This window comes from Taudactylus pleione, unplaced genomic scaffold (genome assembly GCF_031769625.1).
Source record: "Taudactylus pleione unplaced genomic scaffold, aTauple2 ptg000205l, whole genome shotgun sequence".
NCBI classification, from domain to species: domain Eukaryota; kingdom Metazoa; phylum Chordata; class Amphibia; order Anura; family Myobatrachidae; genus Taudactylus; species Taudactylus pleione.
The window spans coordinates 7406545-7431882 of NW_028284607.1; the positions used below are offsets into that span (position 1 = coordinate 7406545).

Here is a 25338-nt window from a genome sequence, read left to right on the forward strand (position 1 = left end):
TTTGTCCCTGCAAGGGATTTATAGTAAATCCCTGTGATATTGCCTGAATTCGCAATGCGAATTCACTCTGTAATATCACACTACAATCCGCATTCAATATGCGGATTGTAGTAAATAGAGCCCCTGGTCTGCAAAGTCTACATTTGTGTGAACACCCTCACTGAACTTTACCTACATGAGAAAGACCCTTTACAATCTAGTTCTGCCTCTTTGGTCCTAAGTGTACAGTAGATGCAATCTAAATGATTCTACATCGCCTGTACTAGTCTGTGACAATTATTAGCGCATACTTGGTTGCGGCTATTTTTGGAGAATGTTTCTGTCATTTATAAAATTGTGATGCTACAGTGTGTGTTCTCTATTTTATGATTTAATTTTAAGCTGAACTTGACAAGGCAGCCATCATTCCACAAATGCTCCACAAATGGGTGTATGTTGAACTCTGCAACATCCCCTAAGTACTAAAGTTTGATAACTCATATTGTGTATAACCACCTTTAGCAGGAATAATTGAACTATTTGTTTTTCTTTGTTGTTACTTCTTGTTGTAGAATATGCTTCTCTGTTCCAGTATCAACAAGGAAGGTTATGGGATATATCTTATTATGACCAGAACATGTAAACCACTATAACATAACACAGAAGATGAACAGTAACACAGTACAAGAGAGCACAACAAACAGAAAGACTATACAGAGATAACCCATCATTTTCAGCCACCTTCTCCCCCTCTAGTACAGCTTCCAAAGCAATAAGGGCCTGATTTAGAGTAGTACGCAAACCCGATGGTTTGCGTACTACTCCTATTGTGACCTGCGCATGGGCCTGCAGGATCTATATTGCACATATACAGGTTTCCCTCTGCGAGATCTCTCACAGTTTCCCCAAGCACCAGCTTAATTAGGGGCAGGCAGACTCGGACTGGGCTGTCGGGCATTAGGAGGGCCCTGGTGATTTCTAACCACGCCCTCTAATGCGGGAGGACGTGGCCTATGGCACCATTCATTAGTAGCAGGCTGCAGTGCAGCTGCTTGCTGAGCAGTCAACAGTGCTGTGACTGACCCAGCCGGCAGCTACACGCAAGGGCCGGAGCATCAGTACAGTGCTGTCAGATTTAGCACTGCAGTGCACTACTGGGTAATAAATCCCAGTAGTCTCTACAGAGGAGGTTGTGCTGGGCTCTAACTGGAGGAGCCCATCACATGCTCCTCTGACCCATGAAGATCAGCAGCAGCACAGCCTCATAAGAGTGACACATTGTGAGGCTGTGACTGCTGCTATGCTGGATGCCCGAGGCTGGTGTGCTTTTGGTGAGTACACTGTGGGCACTACAGTGTGGCATGTGTGGGCACTACAGTGTGGTATGTGTGGGTACTACAGTTTAGCATAATGTGGGGGCACTACAGTGTGATATAATGTGGCATAATCTGGAGGGGCACTACAGTGTGGCATGTGAACACTACCGTGTGGCATAATGTGTGGGCACCACAGTATGGTATTATGTGGATGCACAACAGTGCAGCTTAATGTGTGAGCACTATACTGTGGCATAATGTGTGGGTACTACAGTGTCTCATAATATGTGGGCACTACAGTGTGGTATAATGTGGGGGAACTACAGTGTAGCATAATGTGTGGGCACTTCAGTCAGGGCTGGCGCTACCATTAGGTAGCTGCCTAGAGCGCTGGCTCCTGGAGGGCACCGATAAATCAGCAAAAAAAAAAAGGACCTGATGTAGGCTGCAGGTCTAATCAGCAGTAGCCGCCACTTTTTTGTTCAACCCTACACATGACCTCACACACAACCCGGGCTGTCAGCGCTGATGTATCAGGCTAGCACCTGCCCCCAGGCTCTGTCAGGGCCGCATCAAAGGAAGACAAGTGAGGGGATTCTCCGAGCCTACACCAAATTTCTGTCTGCACCGTTCATGAGACGGAGTCAGGCGCCAGAGCCGGATTAAGGGCCCTCCCCTCCTCCCATGAAAGGAACAGTGCGCTCACTGCACTGACTATGGCCGGACCCCTGCCCCTGTGCCTGCGCTGCTGCAGTAATCGGGGCCGGGATTACGTGACCTGGCACAATAATGTTTTTTTTTCCCCTACCCTGCACTGCGTGTGTAACGTCATGAGCGCGCTGAGGAAGAGAGACTGTCAGTGAGGAGCCTGCAGCCGCTGTAAGGAGGAATAAAGGTAAATGAGGAAGAGACACAGGGAGGTTATGGAGACTCATAGATGGTGATCTGACACTATAGAGACACACAGAGAGGGAGAGCTAACACTATAGGGACGCACAGAGGGGGAGGGCTGACACTATAGAGACACACAAAGAGGGAGGCTGAGACTATGGAGAGACTCAGGGTTAGCTGACACTAGAGAGACACACAGGGGGGGAGGGCTGACACTATAGAGACACACAGAGGGGGAGGCTGAGACTATGGAGAGACTCAGGGTTAGCTGACACTAGACAGACACACAGAGGGGGAGGGCTGACACTATAGAGACACACAGAGGGGGAGGCTGAGACTATGGAGAGACTCAGGGTTAGCTAACACTATAGAGATGCACAGAGGGGGAGGGCTGACACTATAGAGCAGGGGTGGGGCACTTTTTTTCTGCCAAAGGCCATTTTGATATATATAACATTATTTGCAGGCCTGGTTCAGGTCATGCCCCCTCCACGTGACCTCACATGGGGGTGGGGCCACAATCGCAGGTGATTACAGCAATGCCTGGAGCATCCTGAGGAAGCTGCGGGGAGCTGTAAGGGCAGTGGTGTGACCGTCTGAAGCATCCTAAGGATGATCCAGGTGGCACTGCTGCATAGATTCTGGCTGCAGGGTGCCATTCTAGGCACTATGCTAGCCAAATGAGGCTAACAGAAAAAAGCTCAGAGGGCCAGACAAAATGATTCCGAGGGCCTTATAAGGCTCCCGGGCAGGAGGTTCCCCATCCCTGCTATAGAGACACATAGAGGGGGAGGCTGAGACTATGGAGAGACTCAGGGTTAGCTTACACTATAGAGACACACAGGGGGAGGGCTGACAGTATATACTCTGTAATTGAGGCTATGTGTCACGCCTGCGGTTAGATCTGACTGGGAGCAGACGTGGGTAACTGAAGAGGAGTGCACAAACCTGGGTGGCTGGACCCAGGTCTTTCTCATAGAGGAAAAGGAGGTAGATGTGATGACTGTGATGTCAGGAGGAACTGATGAAGGAACCACTAGACAATGATAATAGTCCACAAGAGTAGATGACTTGATATTAATAGTAAAAGTCCATAGAAGAATATACTGGATCAGCACAGACAATTGCTAAGGACCAATGTTGGCACTGGATAGTGAATGCTTGATAGGAAATGATTATAACTCTATTAATGATGTTAGGTAAGAACCAATGTTGGAACTTGAAAGGAATTGATGATAAGTTTATGAGAGATGGCTGGTAGGAACCGATGTTGGTAGAAATCAATAATGACTTTATTAGAGATGATCGGTTGGAACCGATGCTGATATGAACTGATGTTGGTTGAGAAATAATTCACAATGATGGTAACCAAACTCCAATGGTCGAAGTCGGAGAAACATTAGTGTACTCGGTCCATAGATTTCTGTTCCCGGTCCTCCTATTGTCCTGGAATGTTTCTGTGCGTCTCCAGCCTCAACCTCCAGCATCAATTGCTGTGCTGCTACTAGAAGAGCTGCTGATGGCAGTGGAGACTGGAGACTTGCAGAATTGGTCCCTGCACTGCCCGAGAGGAGCTTCCATTGTCTGCCACCCCTCAAACACCATCCCCCAGCTGCAGGAGTGCAGGTAGGACCTATGCTGCTGCCTCATGGAGATGCAGGAGGGGAAGCACACACCAGAGTCAAGGGGCAGTCCTGAAATGAGGAGGAGGGCCCCCCTCAGGGCTTAATCTGGCCATGCCAGGTGCTAGCATGTCCCCTGCATACCATCTACCGCTGATACCATCTGCCGCTAATAGCCTCTGAATCACAGCCTCCATTACTCCCTACCTTTCCACATCCTTATTATTTTGTGTAGTGCATCAGTATTGAACTATTACCCCCCATCTTTACCAGTCTGCCGTAACCTGTTGCATATCCCCGTCCCTTTCCTTATTTCCTGCTCCTATCTGCTTGCCTGCTGTAGGGGTCCCCAGTGTCAGCAGCTTAGCCTGTTCTCTCTCGGTCCATCTCTGCTGCCTGCATGCACGCACCATCTCCCCCACTTAGTCATCTGTTTGTCCCAGCCCCCATTACGCCCCAGTGCCTCGTCCTGTCCCCATTGAAGACCCTGGACATCCCCATCTCCAGGTGAGTTTGTGTCTATGGGCCTGATTCAGAGCAGAACGCTCTGACCAGAGCGCTCGTTCTGAATCAGGGCCCTCCTACCTTTTTTTGGAGCGTCCTCATGGACACTCGCATAGCTGTGGGTTACCACCCACAGCTATAGCGAGCGTCCATGATGATGGGCGCGATGGTCTTGACCATCGCGACCATCAGGCTTGCGACGGAGACCCTGCGGTAGGGTCTCGCTGCCGCAAGCCCTGGAGTGATTTTGGCTCTATCAGAGCCAAAATCACTCCAACTGACATCACTAGTGATGTCAGTGGGGCCGGCTTCAGACGGTAGGCGTTCCCATGGGAACGCCTCCGTCTGGCAGGCACGCCCCCGGCACGCCCACCAAAGGGGGCGTGCTGTCAATCAACATCGACAGAACGCCCCCTTTGGTGCGAGACCCGGAGCGACAGCTTGGCTGTCGCAGTCCGGGTCTCGCGCATGCGCACGACGGAGCTCCCTCCGTCGTGCGCATGCGCAGTGGGGCAACATCGACCCATTTGCGAGCGTCCTTTGCTCGCGAACGGGTCTGAATGACCCCCTATGTGTCCCTCTATCAAAAGTGTAATCTGCACGGGACACACCATCTCCAGATGTATACAATATATATAACCTGCATATGTGCTTAGCCTCTTCTCACTGTCACACACACACATAGGGCTCAATCCAATTACTGTAGCTGCGATTTCCCTTGCAGCCGAGTAAGTGCTGTATGCCGCTTTTGCGGTACCTCTATGCACTGCAGATTTTTGTTCGCAGCCCCATAGGGCTACTATATGTACAAAAATATAATGGTAACATGCCTCTCTCTGCTGAGTCTAGTGGTCTAGTGTTTAGTAGCTGCTCTCAAATTACTGCCAGAGATAAAAAGTACAAGTAGTCAGTGTTGGAGTGGTCTTTCAGGATGTAAGGGAAATCCACAGTATCCACAGAAATATTGTGACCAAAAGTGTGGTATTATGTATATGGCTTGGACGAGTGCTTTGAAGGGAGCAGGGGCGTTAGGGTGAAGTTTTGCCTAGGGCGCATAGAAACCTTGCATCGGCCCTGGCATAATGCTTACCTGTACTTGTTTCTGACTTGATCCAATGTAATCTAGAAGGAAGTGAATAACAAAATAGATTAATGTAACTTCCTCCGAAGAGCCCAGGGCACACAATTATTTAAAATCATCGTGAGGGAGTGGAAAGAAAGTTTAGACAGGGTGATCTTAAAGCCACATTAGCTAGAGCCGAGATGAAGTGGATTCATGAACAGCCGAAATTGGGTCTAATTTAAATAGGGGGCGGGGCTATATGACTCGATTCATGCAGAATCCCCCCACTAGAAAAAGTTTGGTGCTGGCTCTGGAATTTACAGGGGAACTCTACTAATTTTTTCCCCTGTATTTCCAGTACCAGGACCGGATCAGAGCCCAGTGCTGGTTGCGCAAAATACAGGGGATCCCTACGTCGTTTGTCCCCTGTATTTTGGCAACCAGGGCTGGTTCTAAATAGCCCGGTGCTGCTTGTGCTTAAATACAGGGGACCCCTGTGTCGTTTTACGCCAGTATTTTGCACAACCAGCATCCAAGTCACTAAAAGCCCGTGGGTGGTTGTTCTTTTGGGGGTGGGGGGGGGGCTAGGGCACACTGTTTTTTTCTTTTAACGGGTTTAATTTTTTTTAACACAGAAGCAGACGGGTCTCACTGAACCCGTCTGTGCTTCTGTGTCAATGACACACAGATGCATATGCATGTAGCAGTGATCTCCCTGATCCGTACCTGCATCTGTTTCATTGTCTCACAGATGCATGTAGCACGGATCTCCCTCATCCATGCTACCATAGATCTGTGTCTGCCATCCCATCGTTCAGTGTGCATACACAGAATGATGTGTGCCAAATCGTGAAACATAGGTCGATATCTTTCTGTAGGTTCAACTGATCAGCAATCACTATCAGCGACAGTGGGAGCCCGCATCGGCATAGTTATCATGCCCACACACAGCACCTTTTAAACGATTGGTTGTTCCAAAACGGCCAAATCGTGTAAAAATCGTACCGGGTGTGGAGGCCTTCAGAGTCAGCGTTTGTCTGTGTGTCAGTCACGGTCGTGTCGTCAGTCTTGTGTCAGTTTGTGTATACGTAGGAGACAACTTTTAAAAACTATTGGTGGCGCTCTTGTCACAGTGTTTCCCAAATGAAAAATGCCATACATAAAAACTGTTGCTGGGAGTGACAGCACAAATGTTGAGGGTGCTCTAGCTCATACATAGCTGTCTCATAGGGGTCTGTGTCTAAAGGCCCCCATACATCAGAGATTGATTGCAGCAATCGTGCAATTTGCAATCTATTGTGTATAAAAATCTTTCCCTTTTTCAATCGATTGTGACAATTCTGCAATCGATTGAAAAAGGGAAAGATGTTTATACACAATCGATTGATTGCAGCAATCATGCAATTTGCAATCTCTGATGTATGGGGGCCTTAAGGTCCCCATACATCAGAGATTGATTGCAGCAATCGTGCAATTTGCAATCGATTGTGTATAAAAATCTTTCCCTTTTTCAATCGATTGTGGCAATTCTGCAATCGATTGAAAAGGGAAAGATTTTAATACACTATCGATTGCAAATTGCACGATTGCTGCAATCAATCTCTGATGTATGGGGGCCTTTAAACACCTCACCTAGATTAAGGCTTATGCATAATATGCATTATAATGGACATCTACTGTAAACTAAAGGCCCCCATACATCAGCAATCTGAAAACCACAATTGAACAATTTGAAGATTTATTGCCCGATCTTCGGATTTCCCAATCGAGCAATCTGCGCCCATACACTACAGATCTTTTTCAGTGATTTGCAGATCGATTGCAGCAAACACATATCTGGCAATCTTAAAAGGCCCATCATTTTGCTAGAAACGGTCTGCAAATCTGCTGATCATGTCCATACACTAGCAATCTACAGCCCCAATCGATCTGTGAAATCCAACATGTTGGACAATCTGATTAAACAATTCCAATCACTTTTTGGTTGCAATCTGCGATCTGTGAAGCCCATACATTGCAGATTTTTATACACAATCGATTGCAAATTGCACGATTGCTGCAATCCATCTCTGATGTATGGGGACCTTAATATTGATATTATAAGTCACCTTGGAGTTCTGTGAATAATCCAGCCTCGGGCATTTTACTGATTGGACTCTGATGTAAAGGCCCCCATACATCAGAGATTGATTACAGCAATCGTGCAATTTGCAATCGATTGTGTATAAAAATCTTTCCCTTTTTCAATCGATTGCAGATTGCAGACTTGCCACAATCGATTGAAAAAGGGAAAGATTTTTTTATACACAATCGATTGCAAATTGCATGATTGCTGCAATCAATCTCTGATGTATGGGGGCCTTCACTTAAGGCCCCCATAGATCAGCAATCTGAAAACCACAATTGAAGAATTTGAAGATTTATTGCCCGATGTTAGGATTTCCCAATCGAGCAATCTGCGCCCATTCACTACAGATCTTTTTCAGTGATTTGCAGATCGATTGCAGCAAACACAGATCTGGCAATCTTGCTCCATCATTTTCATGGTAATGGTCGGCAAATCTGCTGATCATATCCATACACTAGCAATCTACAGCCCCAATCGATCTGTGAAATCCAACATGTTGCAGATTTTTATACATAATCGACTGCAAATTGCACGATTGCTACAATCCATCTCTGATGTATGGGGGCCTTTAAAGCCTTCGCAATCACTTACAGTAATTGTTACCATGATATTCTCTATTTCATGGTGACTATTCTCAGCTGTGCAGTGTGTGTGCCTGGGCTGTGTGTATTGGGTCTGTCGAGTGACGTAATGGGGAGTGAGGTTTGCCATGGAGCCACGCCCATTCCGAACACGTGATGCGATCTGCGTATCGCGTGTGCGCGCACTCTCAGAGAGCGTAGCGGGATCGCGCACCGTGCTTGCAGTAAGTCCCGAGCGCGCAGCCGCGATCCCTAGTCCGTCAGTGCTAGTCCGGTGCTCGCTGCCTTCGTCTTACCGTCGGCCATGGGCCCATCTCCCCGGGATCCCTGCACCACCGCGCACTAGAGCCAGGCCGCCATGTTGTGCGTGAAGACACAGAACCGCCGCTGACAAACACTGGGCCGGAGCCCTGACCCCCCCCCGGAGGAGACGCCGCCGCCATGGCCGAGCAGACCTATTCGTGGTGAGAGAGGCTGGTGGGGGGGATGTGGGTAATCGGTGTGGCCTGTACTCTGTGGGTGAGGAGGGTGGGAGTCTGGCTGCCGGGCTTTGTCTGGGCCCAGGAGGGAATGGCTGGGGAGGGGGGAGGTGGTGATGTGCAGGATCGCAGTGGGAGTACACAGGGGCCGGGGGGGGTGGATGGTTGGACGATACGGGCTGTGGGTACCTCGGTGGCCGGTGTGTGTGTGCTGGCAACGGTGTGGGGGGATGCGCTGGCCAGGCCGGTGTGTGGAGGATGGCGGCGGCAGCAGCAGCTCATTGTACAATGGAGATTGTTGTGCTGATTGTCCCCGCTGGCCGCGGCACAGGGACCATGGAGAAGAGCCCGTGTACATTATATGTAAGGACGTCTGCACTTTGGTGTCCAGCAATGCCCGGCCTCGGTGCCAGGTCTCACGGTGCTGGCTTCCTCCTCACCTTGTTGTCTGTAGATGTGATTGGTGTGGATTGCTTTAAACAACCCTCCCCGTTTTGGATGGAAGACCTCAATGTAACTTGTGAGTGTATGGCATATATAGTACATAGAGGACTGGTTACTAGCTGCAATAAATTGGATACATTATCTATATATTGCAAATGAAAAATAAAACGATTCACAATAGAAGGTATTTTCTGTAAAACTAGGTGACCACCACTCATACTGGCTCATTTAATAGTACCAGCTTGCAAGCCAGATACTTTGGAATGTTATTGGGGGCAAATTTGTTATTATTATTATTATTATTACCAGTTATTTATATAGCGCACACATATTCCGCAGCGCTTTACAGAGAATATTTTGGCCATTCACATCAGTCCCTGCCCCAGTGGAGCTTACACTCTATATTCCCTACCACATGTGCACACACACATACACACTATGGGTAATTTTGTTAGGAGCCAATTAACCTACCAGTATATTTTTGGAGTGTGGGAGGAAACCGGAGTACCCGGGGGAAACCCACGCAAGCACAGGGAGAATATACAAACTCCACACAGTTAGGGCCGTAGTGGGTATCGAACCAACGACCTCAGTGCTGTGAGGCAGTAATGCTACCATTACACCGTCTGTGCTGCCCTGTGCTTAACCTGTAGTGTTTACCACATGGGTAAGGGTCCTGATTTAACAACCTGAGTTATTCAATTTTTAGTACTCTTCAAGTGGTGAACCGTGGATAATGTGTGTTAAACCATAGATTTTGTGTTAAGTACTGGAATCTATTGGTTTTCTGGTGCATATAATGCAGAGTTTTCCTCGTAGTGCCTGAGGGCTTAACACAGGGATGTGGCGCTACATTAAAAGTGTAGGTCTGACAATTAGCGCTTTTAATTGAATCTGCCCCTAGGAATTATATTTGCCTACATTTATTTTTTGTTGAAACTTTTTTTTAAAAAAAATTAAAGTTCAGAACATCTCAGAAATGTGTTGTACTCGTATGTAAATTACATTTCTGGCTGTTGTTTTTTTTTTTTGGTTAGTAGTATTTTATTCCAGCAACATTTCTATTAATCAAGATTTTGCTAATCTTCTTTTCCAACCAGCATAAAAGATGGAATTATTGAGTTTCAGTTCTAACTTTGTATAGCCCATATATTTTGTACTTGTTCGCCTGTAGCATTATTATCAATCCCTATCGTTCTATTTTCTGTGTACCACCCACCACCTTTTGCTTTTTATAGCAATATTCAGTCTGCCATGTATTGTATGTTGTGCTTACTTGGTAGCTTGGGAGGAGTGTGTTCTGAGCTTAACTACTTTCACATTTTTTTGATTCTGGAGTTATACATTAATTTACTGATTGTCATTCATTATTTTGTACTGTCTTAAATGTCCCTAAAAGTGCCCATACACAGTACGTTGTTTTTTTTTTTTATTTTTTTTATACCAGATATGGACAGTTTTGATGGGTTGTACAGACCAATCGTATGAAAATAGGTGTTTTTTGTGTGTTCTGCGACCCCGATGCGCGTCCCCACCGTCCTCTAGTTGGATCGCAGGTCAGATGGTTTTGTAGAGAGATATCAACCGGTCGTGTACGATGTGACATACATCGTATGTACTTTTGTTATCTGCACCCGATGTAGGATCTGTGATGTCCCTGGCCACTCCCCGCCACCATTTTGCTGCATACGATACGATTTCAAATCATGTACGATAGATCAAATCGTATGGTCTTATGTGGAATCGTTGCATTTTAAACACAAATCGTACAGAATTTGAAGTGAAGAATTTTCAAGGGAAATCGTATGCGACTTCAGATGCAATTACAAATTGCACCATGTATGGCCACCTTTACCCACGGATTTTGAGAATAAAACAAATCAAGCTTTTGTAAGCATGTACACTGGTATTGTGAAAAGATGCTGCCAGTTTCATTCACTTGTTGACCTTGAAACTTCCATCCCACCCAACAGCAAGTGCAAGCGGTGTTTGCACACTAAACGCATTCATGTTTTATATGGATTGTTAATGGCAACTGGTCCTTTTTGAAAACCTCTTGGTACCAAGTCTATTTTTGCTTATTATTTTTGACACATTGAGGGAAAATTCATTTTTTGTGTGCCTGTCGGAACAATTCAATTGTTGCTTCAATTGGTCGTGAGTGCAATGGGTGCTGTCATTTCATTTCACACCCTCCTGTGTCCTCTGTGAAAAGTCCTCGTTTTGGGCGACTGTTTGAGTGCCCTAACCAGGACTTTAGATGGGCTATTTAGCCGCGTAAAGTGGCTATTTAGCCCCATCTAAAGTTAGCCGCTTTACACACAGCGAAAAAATTTGTGGGTCCCATGGACCCCTCACTTTAAAAAAATTGGGGTCCTAATCCACTGTTTCTGGGTCCAATCACATATTATGGGGGGTGAGGGCAGACAGTAGTTTTGACAGTGCTGGGGGGCAAGGAGGGGCCTAGGGGCAGCCAGTGCTTTGGGTAGGGGGAGGCAAGGGTCGATGGTAGCTGGCACACTACTGGGGGGGTAAGGAGGGAGTTAGTTGCAGGCAGTACTATGGGCAGTATTTTATATGAGCTAGTGAGCTACTCCATCGATTTTTTTATTTGTTTTCTTTGTAATTTTTTCCTTGTTTTTTGTTTGTGTAATATTGTTTTTATTTTGTGTGTCATTCCTTTATGTTTTGTCATTGTCCTATGTAATCCTTAAGGGTAAAGTTCCATCAATAAGTTTAAACTAGGTCCTTACTGGAATTTTTTGTCGAACTATCTCACCTATATTTATAATATAGCATGCATGTTTAGTAGTTTGTAAAAGTGAAATTTGGGTACTTTTGATCCCTTATTTCCTCTGTACCTTGCATTTCAAGGTGAAAAACATGGAAGCTAGACGTCCCCATACTGTGATATGTAATACCCAACACCTCTATTAAATACACTCCAAGGTGGAGTGCACGCTGTTGCCCTGCGTGATGATGCACTTTGTGTGGTCAAGCTAACCAGTGGTCCAAATGGCATCTAAAACAGCTGTTAGTAAGATATTAATAGCAGCTGTAATCGATTGTTTATGGTGTATATATCTGGGACGATGGCCTGATGTCTGTCTCCTGAGAAAAATCCACTGCGCAGAACCAAAACAGCAACTTTATCCATATATGTTGCCTTGGTGGCGAGTGCCCTCTGCAGTTTCATTATAATCAAATGAGTGGCTGGGGTGACGCCGCGTCGGGAGTCGCTACTGCAGCTCACACAGCGCCAGCGTGTCCTGCAGGACCCGATGAGACTTAACAAGTGGGTCCCCAGTTTTCTGTAGCGCGTATTTTGCGATACCTGACACTTCTACAAACGGTGCTTTTGGGCGCGACGAGAGATAATAAATGGGCTCCCAAAGCAGTTGAATTGCTCCGTTGAGTGCCCAGTAATTTATAGCCGCTCAAAAAAAATTTGAATTGCACTTTAGTTGTGTGTGAATATACTTGTATCTTGGTCAATGGTAGTTCCATTATAGAAATAGAGCAACATATGCTACACAGGAGTCCTGCACATTTATACAATTTATTACACTAAAGCTGTCCGACCTATCGGGTGATCCGGTACTACTACACTGCATCGGGGCCCGCCACAATATAGGGGTCCTCACTGCCCGGCGTTGTTTGTAAATGGCAGACTGCAGTGCTGCTGCTTGCCGGGCAGTCATCAGGGCTGTGACTGGGCCCGCTGGCAGCATCTACATGCAGAGAGGACCAGGGCATATAGTGAAGTCAGGCTCAGCACTACTGGGTAATAAATCTCAGTAGTCTCCGCAGTGGGATCAGAGGACCATGTGCTGAGCTCTGAATGGAGGAGACCATCACATGCTCCTCTTACCTGGAGTGTGGGCACTACAGGTGGCAGTGTGGTGGGCACTACAGGTGGCATAGTGTGGCGGGCACTACAGTGTGTTGTGTCGGGCACCCACTGCATATCCATTTCACTTACTGCATGTCCTCTTCCTATCACCCTCTCCCTTTTAACCCACTGCCTCTCCTTCTCACCCACTGCTTTTCCCTGTCCCCTCTACCTGTCAACTATCCCTGTCACCCACTGCTTCTCCCTGTTACCCACTGCCTTTTCCCTCTCCCTGTCACCCTCTTTGTCACCTTCTTGCCTCTCTTTGTCTACCACTTACCTCTCCCTGTCACCCACTGCACTTTGAATTTGGAGTAGGGCGGAGGAGGGGGGCCCAAAGCAAAGTTTTGCACCTGGGCCCATCACTCAGAAGTTCTGCCACTGATGGGTGCATTAAGTTTAGATGCTGCAATCAGTAGGAGCCCGGGTTGAAGATAACCCTCTTTTTTTTGAGTTTTACTTTAATAATACTGACTAACTTCAAGTGCTTAATTTACTGAAAATGGAACAAAGAACACTTGTGCTCCATGTACTACTTGCACAAGTCTGAAGCTGGCCTTACACTGTACCAACTTTAATCCAACTAGCTGGTTGAATGGAATGACAATCTGGAAATGTGTAGGAGCACGTGACCATCGACAATTTACTCACAAACCATGGAAAATGGACAAAAATTGTCATTCAGACAAGTTGTTTAAATCAAACAGATTTAACCAACTTGTTTGACCGACCATTTTAGTCTGTTTTTCAGCATTTGCTCCCGTATATTACCAGATTATTATTCCAATCAATCAACTGGTTGGATGAAAGATGGTATGGCCAGCTTTATGCCGGCCCTACACGGTGAGATTTTATGTTGGTAAGATTGCCCTTGAAATTTTTCCCTTGAAACTCTCCATACGATGTTGTCAAATGGTGTACGATTGATCGTTACGATCATTATACGAAAAGATGCATACATGTGTATCACATTGTACACAATAGATCGTAATGTTACAGTTTTGCAGTAAGATCTACGATCCAGCTTTATGACTGCGGGGACATGCATCAGCATTGTAACACACAGAATCAACACACTTATGTGCACGATTGATCGTTACGATTGATCGAAATCGTACACATCGTGCAAAAAATCGCACCTTGTATGGGCTGGTTTAGTTTTTGGCACAGATATTAACCTCAGTTGCTACTTTCATCCTTGGAGCTGTGAAAAATTGTAACCATGATGCCTTTAAATGCAGAGTGAAATCAGTGCCCAGATGCCAGTGTGTATGTACCTTTGGACATGTGAGATTGCATAAAGCTGATTACCTGTTTAAAAATGAAAAATTTGAAAATATTAGCTCCATCCTGTGTATTACTGGGTGTGATTTTCTGAATGGAAACATGAGTTATGAAGCTTTATATGCTTTGATGTGACATGCTAAGCTGCATTGGGCTTAGATGTTTTATATCACAGTTAATCAGGTAATATTAAAACAGTAATTACTCATCTCTTCACAAAGTAATTGTATAGCAAAGGTGAGTCCTGTATCAAGGGCGAGGCATAGTATGAAAACAAACAATTTGTAACAAAGATCTTGTATGCTATGAATATTTTTTAATGATTAAAATACAAATTGTTGTAAAATGTCATTTCCCTCTGCCATGTCGGTTTCCTAACTTATAACCACATTAATGAAAAATTGTTATATAGATATATATGTATATCTATATATCAGCAAGTGAACACTGTTCTAAAAGTTGATGTGTTGGAAACAGTAACAATTGGCAAGCGCAAGGTTCTGAGCGACTTTGACAAGGGCCAAATTGTGATTGCTAGACTACTGGATCAGAGCATCTCCAAAAAGGCAGGGGTTCCTGGTATGGTTACTACCTACAAAAAGTGGTTCAAGGAAGGACAACCGGTGAACTGCCATCAGGGTCATGGGCGCCCAAGGTTCATTGATCCACATGGACAGCGAGGGCTATCCTTTCTGGTCATATCCCACAGAAGAACTACTGTAGCTTAAATTGCCAAAAAAGTTCCTGCTGGCTATGATAGAAAGGTATCAGCACATACAGTGCATCTCAGCTTTCTGCATAGCCGCAGACCGGTCTTAGGACCTGATTCAGATCCGCTCGCTAAGATGCGTTCGCAAGCAGCCAGCCGATTGTTTTGCTTTCTGCGCATGCTTATGCATCGCAGTGTTCCTTCGCGAACCAGTGCGAGAGATCATTAAGCGTTTGTTCGCTGCGCATAAACTGCCCAGCAGAGTGGGTGACAGGAGAAGCAGTTTGTGGGTGGTGACGGGCTGGCCGCTAGAAACGGGGAGTGGAGGTGAGAACACAGGCATGCCTGAGCGTTTCAATGCCGTTTCAGAGGTGTACATAAGTAAGAGTTAGTGGCATAGTACACGTCACATGACTGAAGTTTACACTAAAGCGCTCGCAGTGTTTACGGCAGGGTATGGTCAACCACAAGTGCTGCGATCGCATCCGATGGTACTCAATGTTACTGATGGTTGCATACACTTCCTGGAGATTACCTGCGCATCTTAAAACATGCTGGTGGGCATCTGCATACACAGTGCAATCGCAAGCTAAGATATAGTGGGCGTATTAATGCCTTGCCGTGCGATCGCCTGCCTTGCTGAATTTTCATACTTATCTAGCGAGCTAGCGGGTCTGAATCAGGTCCTTAGTGCCCATTTTGACCCCTGTCCGCAGCAGAAAGTGCCTAAAATGGGCACATGAGTGTCCGAACTTTGCCATAAAGCAATTAAAAATGGTAGCCTGGTCTGATGAAACATGCAGACAGCGGGGTGCATGTTTGTCGTTTACCTGGGGAAGACATTGGACCAGGATGCACTATGGGAAGTAGGCAAGTAGGCAGAGGCTGTGTGATGCTCTGGGCAATATTCTGCTTGGTTCCTGGTATTAATTTGACACGTACCACTTCATGGCAATGGTAATTCCTGATGGCAGTGGCCTCTTTCAGCAGGAATGGGTTTAGGAAAATAACAAAAAGTTAGTTATTGACTTGGCCACCAAATTCCCCAGATCTCAATCCGATCAAACATCTGCTGTTAAAAAAAAAAAAAAAAAAAAATATCAGAGTTATGGAGTTCCCACCATGCAATTTACAGGACTTAAAGGTCCTGCTACTATTGTCTTGGTGCCGGATACCACAGGACACCTTCAGTTGTCTTGAGTCCATACCCCGATGGGTCAGAGCTGTTTTGATGGCACGAGGGGGACCTACACACTATTGGGCAGGAGGTTTTAACATTATGACCGATCGGGGTGTGTATATGTGTGTGTATATATATATATATATATATATATATATATATATATTTATATTATTCACGCGTGCGCGCACGGTACCGGTGCCAACTTAAGTGAAAAGATAAAACTATAACCGATGTGGATGGATTTGTGCAAAATTGTGAGTGCTACGTTCTCCCTTTACATCAAGAGTGTCAGCTGGAATTTGGAATTGCACCTTTAATACAGTATGTGTAGGTGTATAAGGTCTTAATGACTGACGTATGCAAGTAGTGAAAACCAATCAGTCACAAGAGATAAATAAGTAACATAAGAGTGTTATATAAATCATATAAAACAAAGTGAGTGAAACTAATATCCATATATTACATAAAACCTATAACAAAGAAACAAATAATATATAATGCTGAGCCTAAATGTGCTCAAAAAGGTTCTATCAGTGACCCTTTTAGTCTATATAGGTACAGCAAGTGTATTTAATGAAGTGCAAAGTGCTTATAAATAGTTAAAAACTTTATATACATTAAATACATAGAGTTCTGAATTAATATAGTGATGATAGTAAAAAGCAATTGATATGAGCACAGTAAATTAAAAAAAAAAACTGAGTTTTTATTTCATTCATTCATTCTACTGTGCTCATATCCATTGCTTTTTACTATTTGTTATTATCATTATCGTCACTATATTCAGAACTCTGTATGTATTTAATGTATATTAAGGTCAGTTTTTAACTCGTAAGCACTTTGCACTTCATTAACTACACTTGTTGTACCTATATAGACTAAAAGGGTCACTGATAGAGCCTTTTTGAGCACATTTAGGCTCAGCATTATATATTGTTTAATGTAATAAATTAGTTTCCCTCACTTTTGTTTTATATGATTTATATAACACTTAGTTTACACTCTAGCTCCGACGGCAGGCAGGGTACCAGAGCTAGAGAAGACACTTCTGCGCGCGCATTCTGAAAAGGGGGCGTGGCCATTGAAAATGGGACGTGTATAAGACGCGTCACCCTTTTCGTCACTCTTGGGGGTGTGCCCGGCACTTACGGACACGCCGGGCAGCCGCCAAGCGCTGCTGACAGAGAATAGATGGCGGGCGCATGTACGCCCGGCGTCTATTCACCGGCAGTGACCAGGTCACTGCACATTTTCCCACCCGCGGGTGAAGACTGCACCAGCAGACTGTGAGGGCAGGGTGCTTTTTGCCCTCCAGAAGGAGGGCAGGGCCCCACGCCCCGCTAAAATAGCCTAGCGGGAACGCTAACTCATATGTTATCTCTTGTAATTGATTAGATTTTCATTACTTACATACGTCAGTCGCTAAGACCTTATACACCTACACACATACTTTGTGTGTGTATATATTATACACACTATATATACACATACATATTTATATACACATACTAACACAGGTGTGTGTGTGTATATAAATATATACCTACACATATACTGTATGTCTGTATGTGTGTGTATATATACAGTCAGGTGCATAAATATTGGGACATTGACAGAATGTTCATATTTTGGCCTATATTCACCACCACAATGGCTTTGAAATGAAACAAACAAGATGTGATTTAACGGCAGACTTTGAGATTTAATTTGAGGGTAATTACATCCAAATCATGTGAACGGTGTAGGAATTACAACGGTTTCCTCCTCCTCCCACTTTTTAAGGGGCCAAAAGTAATGGGACTATAAACTCAAAAGCTATTTCATGGACAGGTGTGGGCTATTCCCTCATTATTTCATTATCAATTAAGCAGGTAAAAGGTCTGTAGTTGATTCTAGGTGTGACATTTGCATTTGGAATCAGTTACTGTCGACTCTCAATATGAGATCCAAAGAGCTGTCACTATCATACCCCTTTTCCACCTAAATTCCGGATCAGACCCGGAATTTTGCCGGCGCTGACTCGGGATATTCCCGAGTCAGCGCCGCTCACACCGCAGTCGGGTCTGCATAGACCCGGCATTTGCGGAGTGAAAGTGGACGCTTGGAGATGACATCATCTCCAAGCGCCACTGAAGCCGGACCAATCGGCCGGCTAGCAGCGCACTCCAGGTCATCGTGACCCGGAGTGCGCTGTTCCCATAGCAGGGTTTCACGGGCTACGCCCGTGTTAAACCCTGCTAGTTACCTGGGTTGGATCGCCGGGTCACTCGACCCGGCGATCCAACCCTCTGCCCTTTTACACCGGGGAGCTGCCCGGGTTAACCCTTCAAAAACCCGGGTTTTAGCTCCGGTGTAAAAGGGGTATTAGTGAAGCAAGCCATCATTAGGCTGAAAAATCAAAACAAACCCATCAGAGAGATAGCAAAAACATTAGGTGTGGCCAAATCAACTGTTTGGAACATTGTTAAAAAGAGAGAACGCATCGGAGAGCTCAGCAAAACCAGAAGACCACGGAAAACAACTGTGGTGGATGACAGAAGAATTATTTCCCCTGTGAAGAAAAACCCCTTCACAACAGTTGGCCAAATCAAGAACACTCCAGGAGGTAGGTATATATGTGTCAAAGTCAACAATCAAGAGAAGACTTCACAAGAGTGAATATAGAGGGTTCACCACAAGATGTAAACCATTGGTGAGCCACAAAAACAGACCAGATTAGAGTTTGCCAAACATCATCTAAAAAAGCCATTACAGTTCTGGAACAACATCCTATGGACAGATGAGACAAAGATCAACTTGTACCAGAGTGATGGGAAGAGAAGAGTATGGAAAAGGAAAGGAACTGCTCATGATCCAAAACATACCACCTCATCAGTGAAGCATGGTGGTGGTAGTGTCATGGCGTGGGCATGTATGGCTGCCAATGGAACTGGTTCCCTTGTATTTATTGATGATGTGACTGCTGACAAAAGCAGCAGAATGAATTCTGAAGTGTTTTGGGCAATATTATATGCTCATATTCAGTCAAATGCTTCAGAACTCATTGGATGGCGCTTCACAGTGCAGATAGACAATGACCCGAAGCATACTGCAAAAGCAACCAAAGAGTTTTTTATGGCTAAAAAGTGGAATGTTATCCAATGGCCAAGTCAATCCCCTGACCTAAATCCGATTGAGCATGCATTTCACTTGATGAAGACAAAACTGAAGGGAAAATGCCCCAAGAACAAGCAGGAACTGAAGACATTTGCAGTAGAGGCCTGGCAGAGCATCACCAGGGATGAAACCCAGCGTCTGGTGATGTCTATGCGTTCCGGACTTCAGGCTGTAATTGCTTGCAAAGGATTTGCAACAAAGTATTAAAAAGTGAAAGTTAGATTTAGGATTGTTTAGTTTGTCCCATTACTTTTGGCCCCTTAAAAAGTGGGAGGCACATATAGAAACCGTTGTAATTCCTACACCGTTCACCTGATTTGGATGTAATTACCCTCAAATTAAATCTCAAAGTCTGCAGTTAAAGCACATCTTGTTTGTTTCATTTCAAAGCCATTGTGGTGGTGAATAGAGGCCAAAATATGAACATTCTGTCAATGTCCCAATATGTATGCACCTGACTGTGTGTATACATATATATATATATATATGTGTATATATATATATGTGTGTGTGTGTGTGTGTGTGTGTGTGTGTGTGTATGTATGTGTGTGTGTGTGTATATATATATATATATATATATATGTGTTTGTGTATATATGTATGTATATATATATGTATATATATATATGTATATATATATATATATATATATACATATTTATTTATTTTGTGGTTGCTCATATCAGCTTAATGGTTTTTCACAGGTGCTTGTAAAGGGAGGGGATTACTCTGGGCTACAGAAAAGACTTTCTCCAACACACTGCAAAGAAAACCGCATGAGTAATAAATGATAGAAATCCAGAGGTTTTTGGAGCGTCTGCACACCTTTCTTTTGAGGTGTGGAGCAGAAATGTGTGAAGAGTCTCTAACCACTACTTTAGACAGGTCTAGCCGTGATGAGCGCAATGGGCACCCAAAACAATTGAATTGCTCTGACGGGCGCCCATTATAGTTGCCCAAAAAACACAAGTACAATGCCCAACAGCTAACCATAGCGTAAGTAGCATAGGTACAAAACATTACTATAACACAGACTGGGTTAGACAATCCTTAAATAACAAATATAAAAACAGTATACATAACTAGGTGTGTGTACAGTTGAGTACAATAATTGCTTGTATAAATTAAACAGAACAAATCGTATCGCATATAAAAAAAATATCAGCATAAGACATGACAGGGACAAACAAGGATGGCAGAGTTGACAGGCGAGGCATAGGGTAGAGGAGCAACTTGTGAGAGCTTACATTCTAATGGAGGGGTCATTGAGGCAATTTGGAATTCCAGACAGGTAGCATGGGAGGTTAAGCAGGCAGTTGCTGGAGGGTAAATTGAAGTGGGTAAGGATATTGAGCAAGTAGGATTGGAAAGAAGTGGGACATGGCAAGAGGGAAGAGTGATGGGGTTGTGTGGAGAAAAATGGAAAGCAGTGGGTGTATTGCGGGTAGCGGAACATTGTAGCACAGATTAACAGTTGTCATATAGCAAAATGTGGTAGGGCAGAGGACTGACCACAGCAGTGTTTCCCAAACTGTGTGCCGCAGCACCCCTGGGGTGCCTCGGGACACTTGCAGGGGTGCCTCAGTTTGGTGGTCCAGCACCAAATCAAATTATTTATGGTTAATGTAATTATGTAGACAAACAGAAGCGCAAACCTGACCACGACCACATAACTGACCCTAATGACAGGTCAGCACAATGTACTTCACTTTACTATTTTACTACATTTTTTCTGAATAACTCAACAAGTAAATTTTGGCTTTGGGGTGCCATGAAAACAATGCTGATACTCTAGGGCGCTGTGATTCAAAAATGTTTGGGAACCACCGGACTACAGTAATCATGGTAGTAATAATGCAATAATTTAGTGTTTAATTTGCTTCCTACATAGCTACAATTTTCCTCTCTATTTTCTTATTGCAAGTTTTGAAATAGTTTAGATTGACTTAACTGTGTATTTTCAGTCACCTAAAACAAGTTGACTCAAAAATGCAGTCATATAGTTCCCTTTATTTGTAGTTCAACTTCTTGTTGTGGTGAGGAAGTTTGGGTAGGCTTTGCCTGTGCTGTATTCTGAACTACAGTAGTATATTTATGTATTTGAGGTTTCACTTTGTTTCCAAAGGTAAATCTGGGGAAACAGAATTTTTTTCGGTCGACACTTTCAATTTCTCCAGCTGCACATTTAAATACCTGTATTTCTGAGTACTATTATCTGTGTTATTTGAACAAAGAAAAAGTAAGGCTATTCTTGGGGCACACTTATATAAGAATTCATGAGTAAACTATAACTTTTATTAGTATAGTAAAAACATACCAGATACATACATAATGTTGTTGGCGAAAATATAGTGGACAATTTCTGCAGAGTACCCCACACCAAATAAAGGGTACCAGTTATTATGCTTAATTATGAAATGACACAGAAAATACCATAGAAGTCGGTATATAGGCTACACAGTATGCAGTCTTATGATCCCCATTAAACAGTACAATATATGTCTACAGAACCTGGTATTCTTAAGTGGTCCCCCACATTAATACTAATCAGGCCTATCACTGGATCGCTTCCAAGATCAGACGGATTTGGGCATAATCAGTGAAGTATGACTGTAGACCATCGCTACTGAAAATATATGGGGATTCACCCTATGCACACGGTCTGAGCCTATTATAAAATGTAGGACTAATCTCAACAGAGAGGTCCAATTGATAGTTCGTTGCTGTCAAGACAGGTGATGCATAGGCATGCCTTACTTGTGATGCAATCAGTTATGCATATATAGCATAAGCATATATAGCTTGTAAATAACACCACATAGATAACTGTGTCTTAAAATTATAATGCCGAGTTCCATATACACATAGAAAATAGGAACTCTACCCTTGGTGACAAATGAAGTAACAGAGCCTAACACAGCACATTGAATATTCATGTACTAAATGCAATCATCACAAAAAATGAGACATCATTGAAGTTATGTTATAGATAATAGTGATATTCTGTGATAGCTGCAACTAACACTCCTTTTCCAGATGAATCTCTTATGAATCTCTTATGAATAAACAATCAAATTCCCATGTTATTGCTATGCTGAGGCGAAGTAGCATACAGCCTCAGTATCCTATTTACATGTCACCCATAAGAAAAAGGGGATGCATAGAAAAATAGCTACATTAGATGGAAAGTGAACTAAGTAGCAGGGATAGGTTGTATAGAGTAGCAATAAAGAGATAACTATGGAGAGGAGATATTCAATATAAGGTAAGCTATGACTTCATAAGTCAAACCAGCTGGCCAGACATGGTAATCTGTCAGTTTTATACGTTACCAGTGGGGGGAAAAAACAACGGAGCCCAGTCCGTGCACTGACTGGGCTGTCCTGGATATCAGCAGACTGTCATATAAAGAAGGAGGACGCGCGTTTCGCCCTCATCGAGGCTTGATCACCTTATGTAATACCTAAGCAGATGGTAATCCATTTAAGCGTGTAGCTAGTACACGTCACTAGCCCGCGACCAAGGTCGCGGCTCACAGCTGATGCACTGATCACAGTGCAGTAGGCTTCATTCCAATCCAATTAGTTAGCGCTAGGTTCAGAGAGAAATAGACCAATCAAATAATCCCAAATAAGCGCAATGCCTATTGGGATATGTAGTCCAAAAGCCGATAGCAGCAAATCAGAGAAAAAAACAATGATAAAACAGATGTTTGTATATAATACTATTATTTTGAGCAATGTAGGTCCAATCCAAAGGTCATAGTTAGTATAACTAATGATACATCAGATTATACTAGGCTTCTACCTAAATCATAGATGAACACAATTAATACTGATAGACGCAGTGCCTATTGGGATATGTAGTTCAGAGGCCAATTAACTGCAAGTCAGGAAAAAAAGCCCTGATATTCAAAATTAGATAAATTGGACATTTATACATAAACCTAATATATTGAACAATGTAAGTTCAATCCAAAGATCATAGTAAATATGGTTAATATTACATATAATTAAACTAAACTCCCATACAAATCACAATTAAACGGAGTTCTACTGCGATCCTATGCAGATTACAAATAAACGAGGTTGTATTTAAAAATCAAGTTATGAATATATGATGATATTCACAGATTTTCCAAAAGGTGGGAAAAAACTAGGTTTATAATAGGGAAGGTAGTATATAAAGTCATAAAGGACCAAATTTTATATTCATATACCGCCTGCTAGTATTATTAAGTGCAAGTGACTTATATTGTGATCAGGGCTTTTAAATCTAAAAGGGAACCATCACATAGACAGAACGGCGATATTATCATAACATTGAGTGATAATGTATCTTAATAAAACAGATTCTCTGGTATAAAACAAACACTAAAATCAAGAGTGAACACTAAAAGTGAAATATTATGATGGTACAAGAAAAAATAATAAATATAAAAAATAAAAATATAATTGTACCAATAAATGTGAAAAAAGAGATTTATAGGTGAAAGGACTAATAATATGATGGTACAAAAATTATAAAGAGTACCAATATAAGTGAAAGATGTAATAAATATTGATTAAGGTTAGAATAATAAATATTATCTAAAATGGTATAATATCAATCTTAATGACTGAGTGAATAATATATGGAATACTATAATAAAGTGAATAAATTAGTTAAAATTTGTGCCCAGTGTAAATAGTAAATACGCATCATTGTAAAATAAAAATCGCAAGATTGAATAGTTATAAAAAGGAAGTACTGCCAAGAATTAAGATATGTTTACAAAAAAACACTGTAATTTAATATATTCATTCATTCCTCTAGGGGATAAAGCACCCAATCTGAATGTCCAGTAGCTCTCTCGCCTCATTAGTTGTTGCATGAGATCACCGCCACGAATTCCCAGTGTTACTTTCTCCAAACCAAAAATATGTAAATCATTGGTATTATCATTATGGTACAGGTGAAAGTGTCTTGCAACTGAGGTCAATTTTTTAAATTTCGTAAGATCAGACCGAGCATTTCTGATAGTCCCAGCATGTTCCAAAATACGTTGTCTAAAGTTCCTTGTTGTAATCCCAACGTATTTCATATCACAACTGCACGTCAAACAGTACACAACCCCCATGGTACTACAATTAATAAAATCTTTAATCAAGGAGGTATTGCCATATTTATCTTGGACCCTATCACTTTTTATCATGTACTGGCATGCTTTACATGTCCCGCATGGAAATGAACCTTGTATGGTGTTCTCTTTCTTAGGGAATTTAACATAATGACTCTGAACAAGATTATCACGTAAGTTTCTAGACCTTCGCCAGCCCATTGCAACTTTGGTGCCTAATATTTTAGATAGATCCTCATCCAATAATAGAATTGACCAATGTTTCTGAATGATGTCCTGGATAGTTCTCCACTCCCTATTAAAATTGCCAATGAATCGTACAGTATCAGTCTCCTTATTGGTTCTTTGGGTTCCAGTACAATATTCCTCTTTCTTGAAGATCATAGCTTCCCTTTCAATGGAGGAAATACTAGCCTTTGCTTTTGTAATACATCTTTTGCTGTATCCTCTTTCTATCAGACATTCTGAGAGTTCCAAACTTTTGGTCTTATATATTGATTCCTCTGAGCAATTACGTTTAAGACGTAAAAATTCGCCTTTAGGTAGATTTTCAACTGTCGGCGGGAAGTGTGCGCTTGTCTGATGCAGGAGGCTGTTCGTCGATGTTTTTTTACGAAAGAGTTCAGTGTGAATAACACCTTCAGGAGTTGTATAAATTTTGAGGTCTAAGAATGATACCCAATCATGGCTATAGTGATGAGTCAACCTTATGTTGAGATCGTTATTATTCAGCTCCTGAATGAACTCCAAGAGTAGATTCTCCTCACCTTCCCAGATCATAAGGATATCATCTATGTAGCGCCACCATCCGCCAACAAATTGGGTGTATTTATCCATTAGGTCGCCAAAGACAATTTCCCGCTCCCACCTGCCCAAGAAGAGGTTGGCATATGTGGGGGCATTTGGGCTGTGGGAGCACCACCAACAATTTTGGGATGTATAAATTTTTTATAGACATAGATGGTTGGTCATAACAATTCTAATTATG

At 43.2% G+C, this 25338-nt stretch overlaps 1 protein-coding gene across 2 annotated transcripts in view; it reads left to right on the plus strand.

Moving 5' to 3' along the window:
- Nucleotides 1-8255: 8255 nt before the first annotated feature.
- SPPL3 (signal peptide peptidase like 3) overlaps nucleotides 8256-25338 on the plus strand; it is a 78912-nt gene continuing 61829 nt past the window's right edge. For both annotated transcript variants that reach the window (XM_088477928.1, XM_088477929.1), the window contains exon 1: nucleotides 8256-8548. In XM_088477928.1, coding sequence (XP_088334054.1) covers nucleotides 8526-8548 — 23 coding nt within the window. In that variant the 5' untranslated portion in view covers nucleotides 8256-8525. The remainder of the gene's footprint in view (nucleotides 8549-25338) is intronic.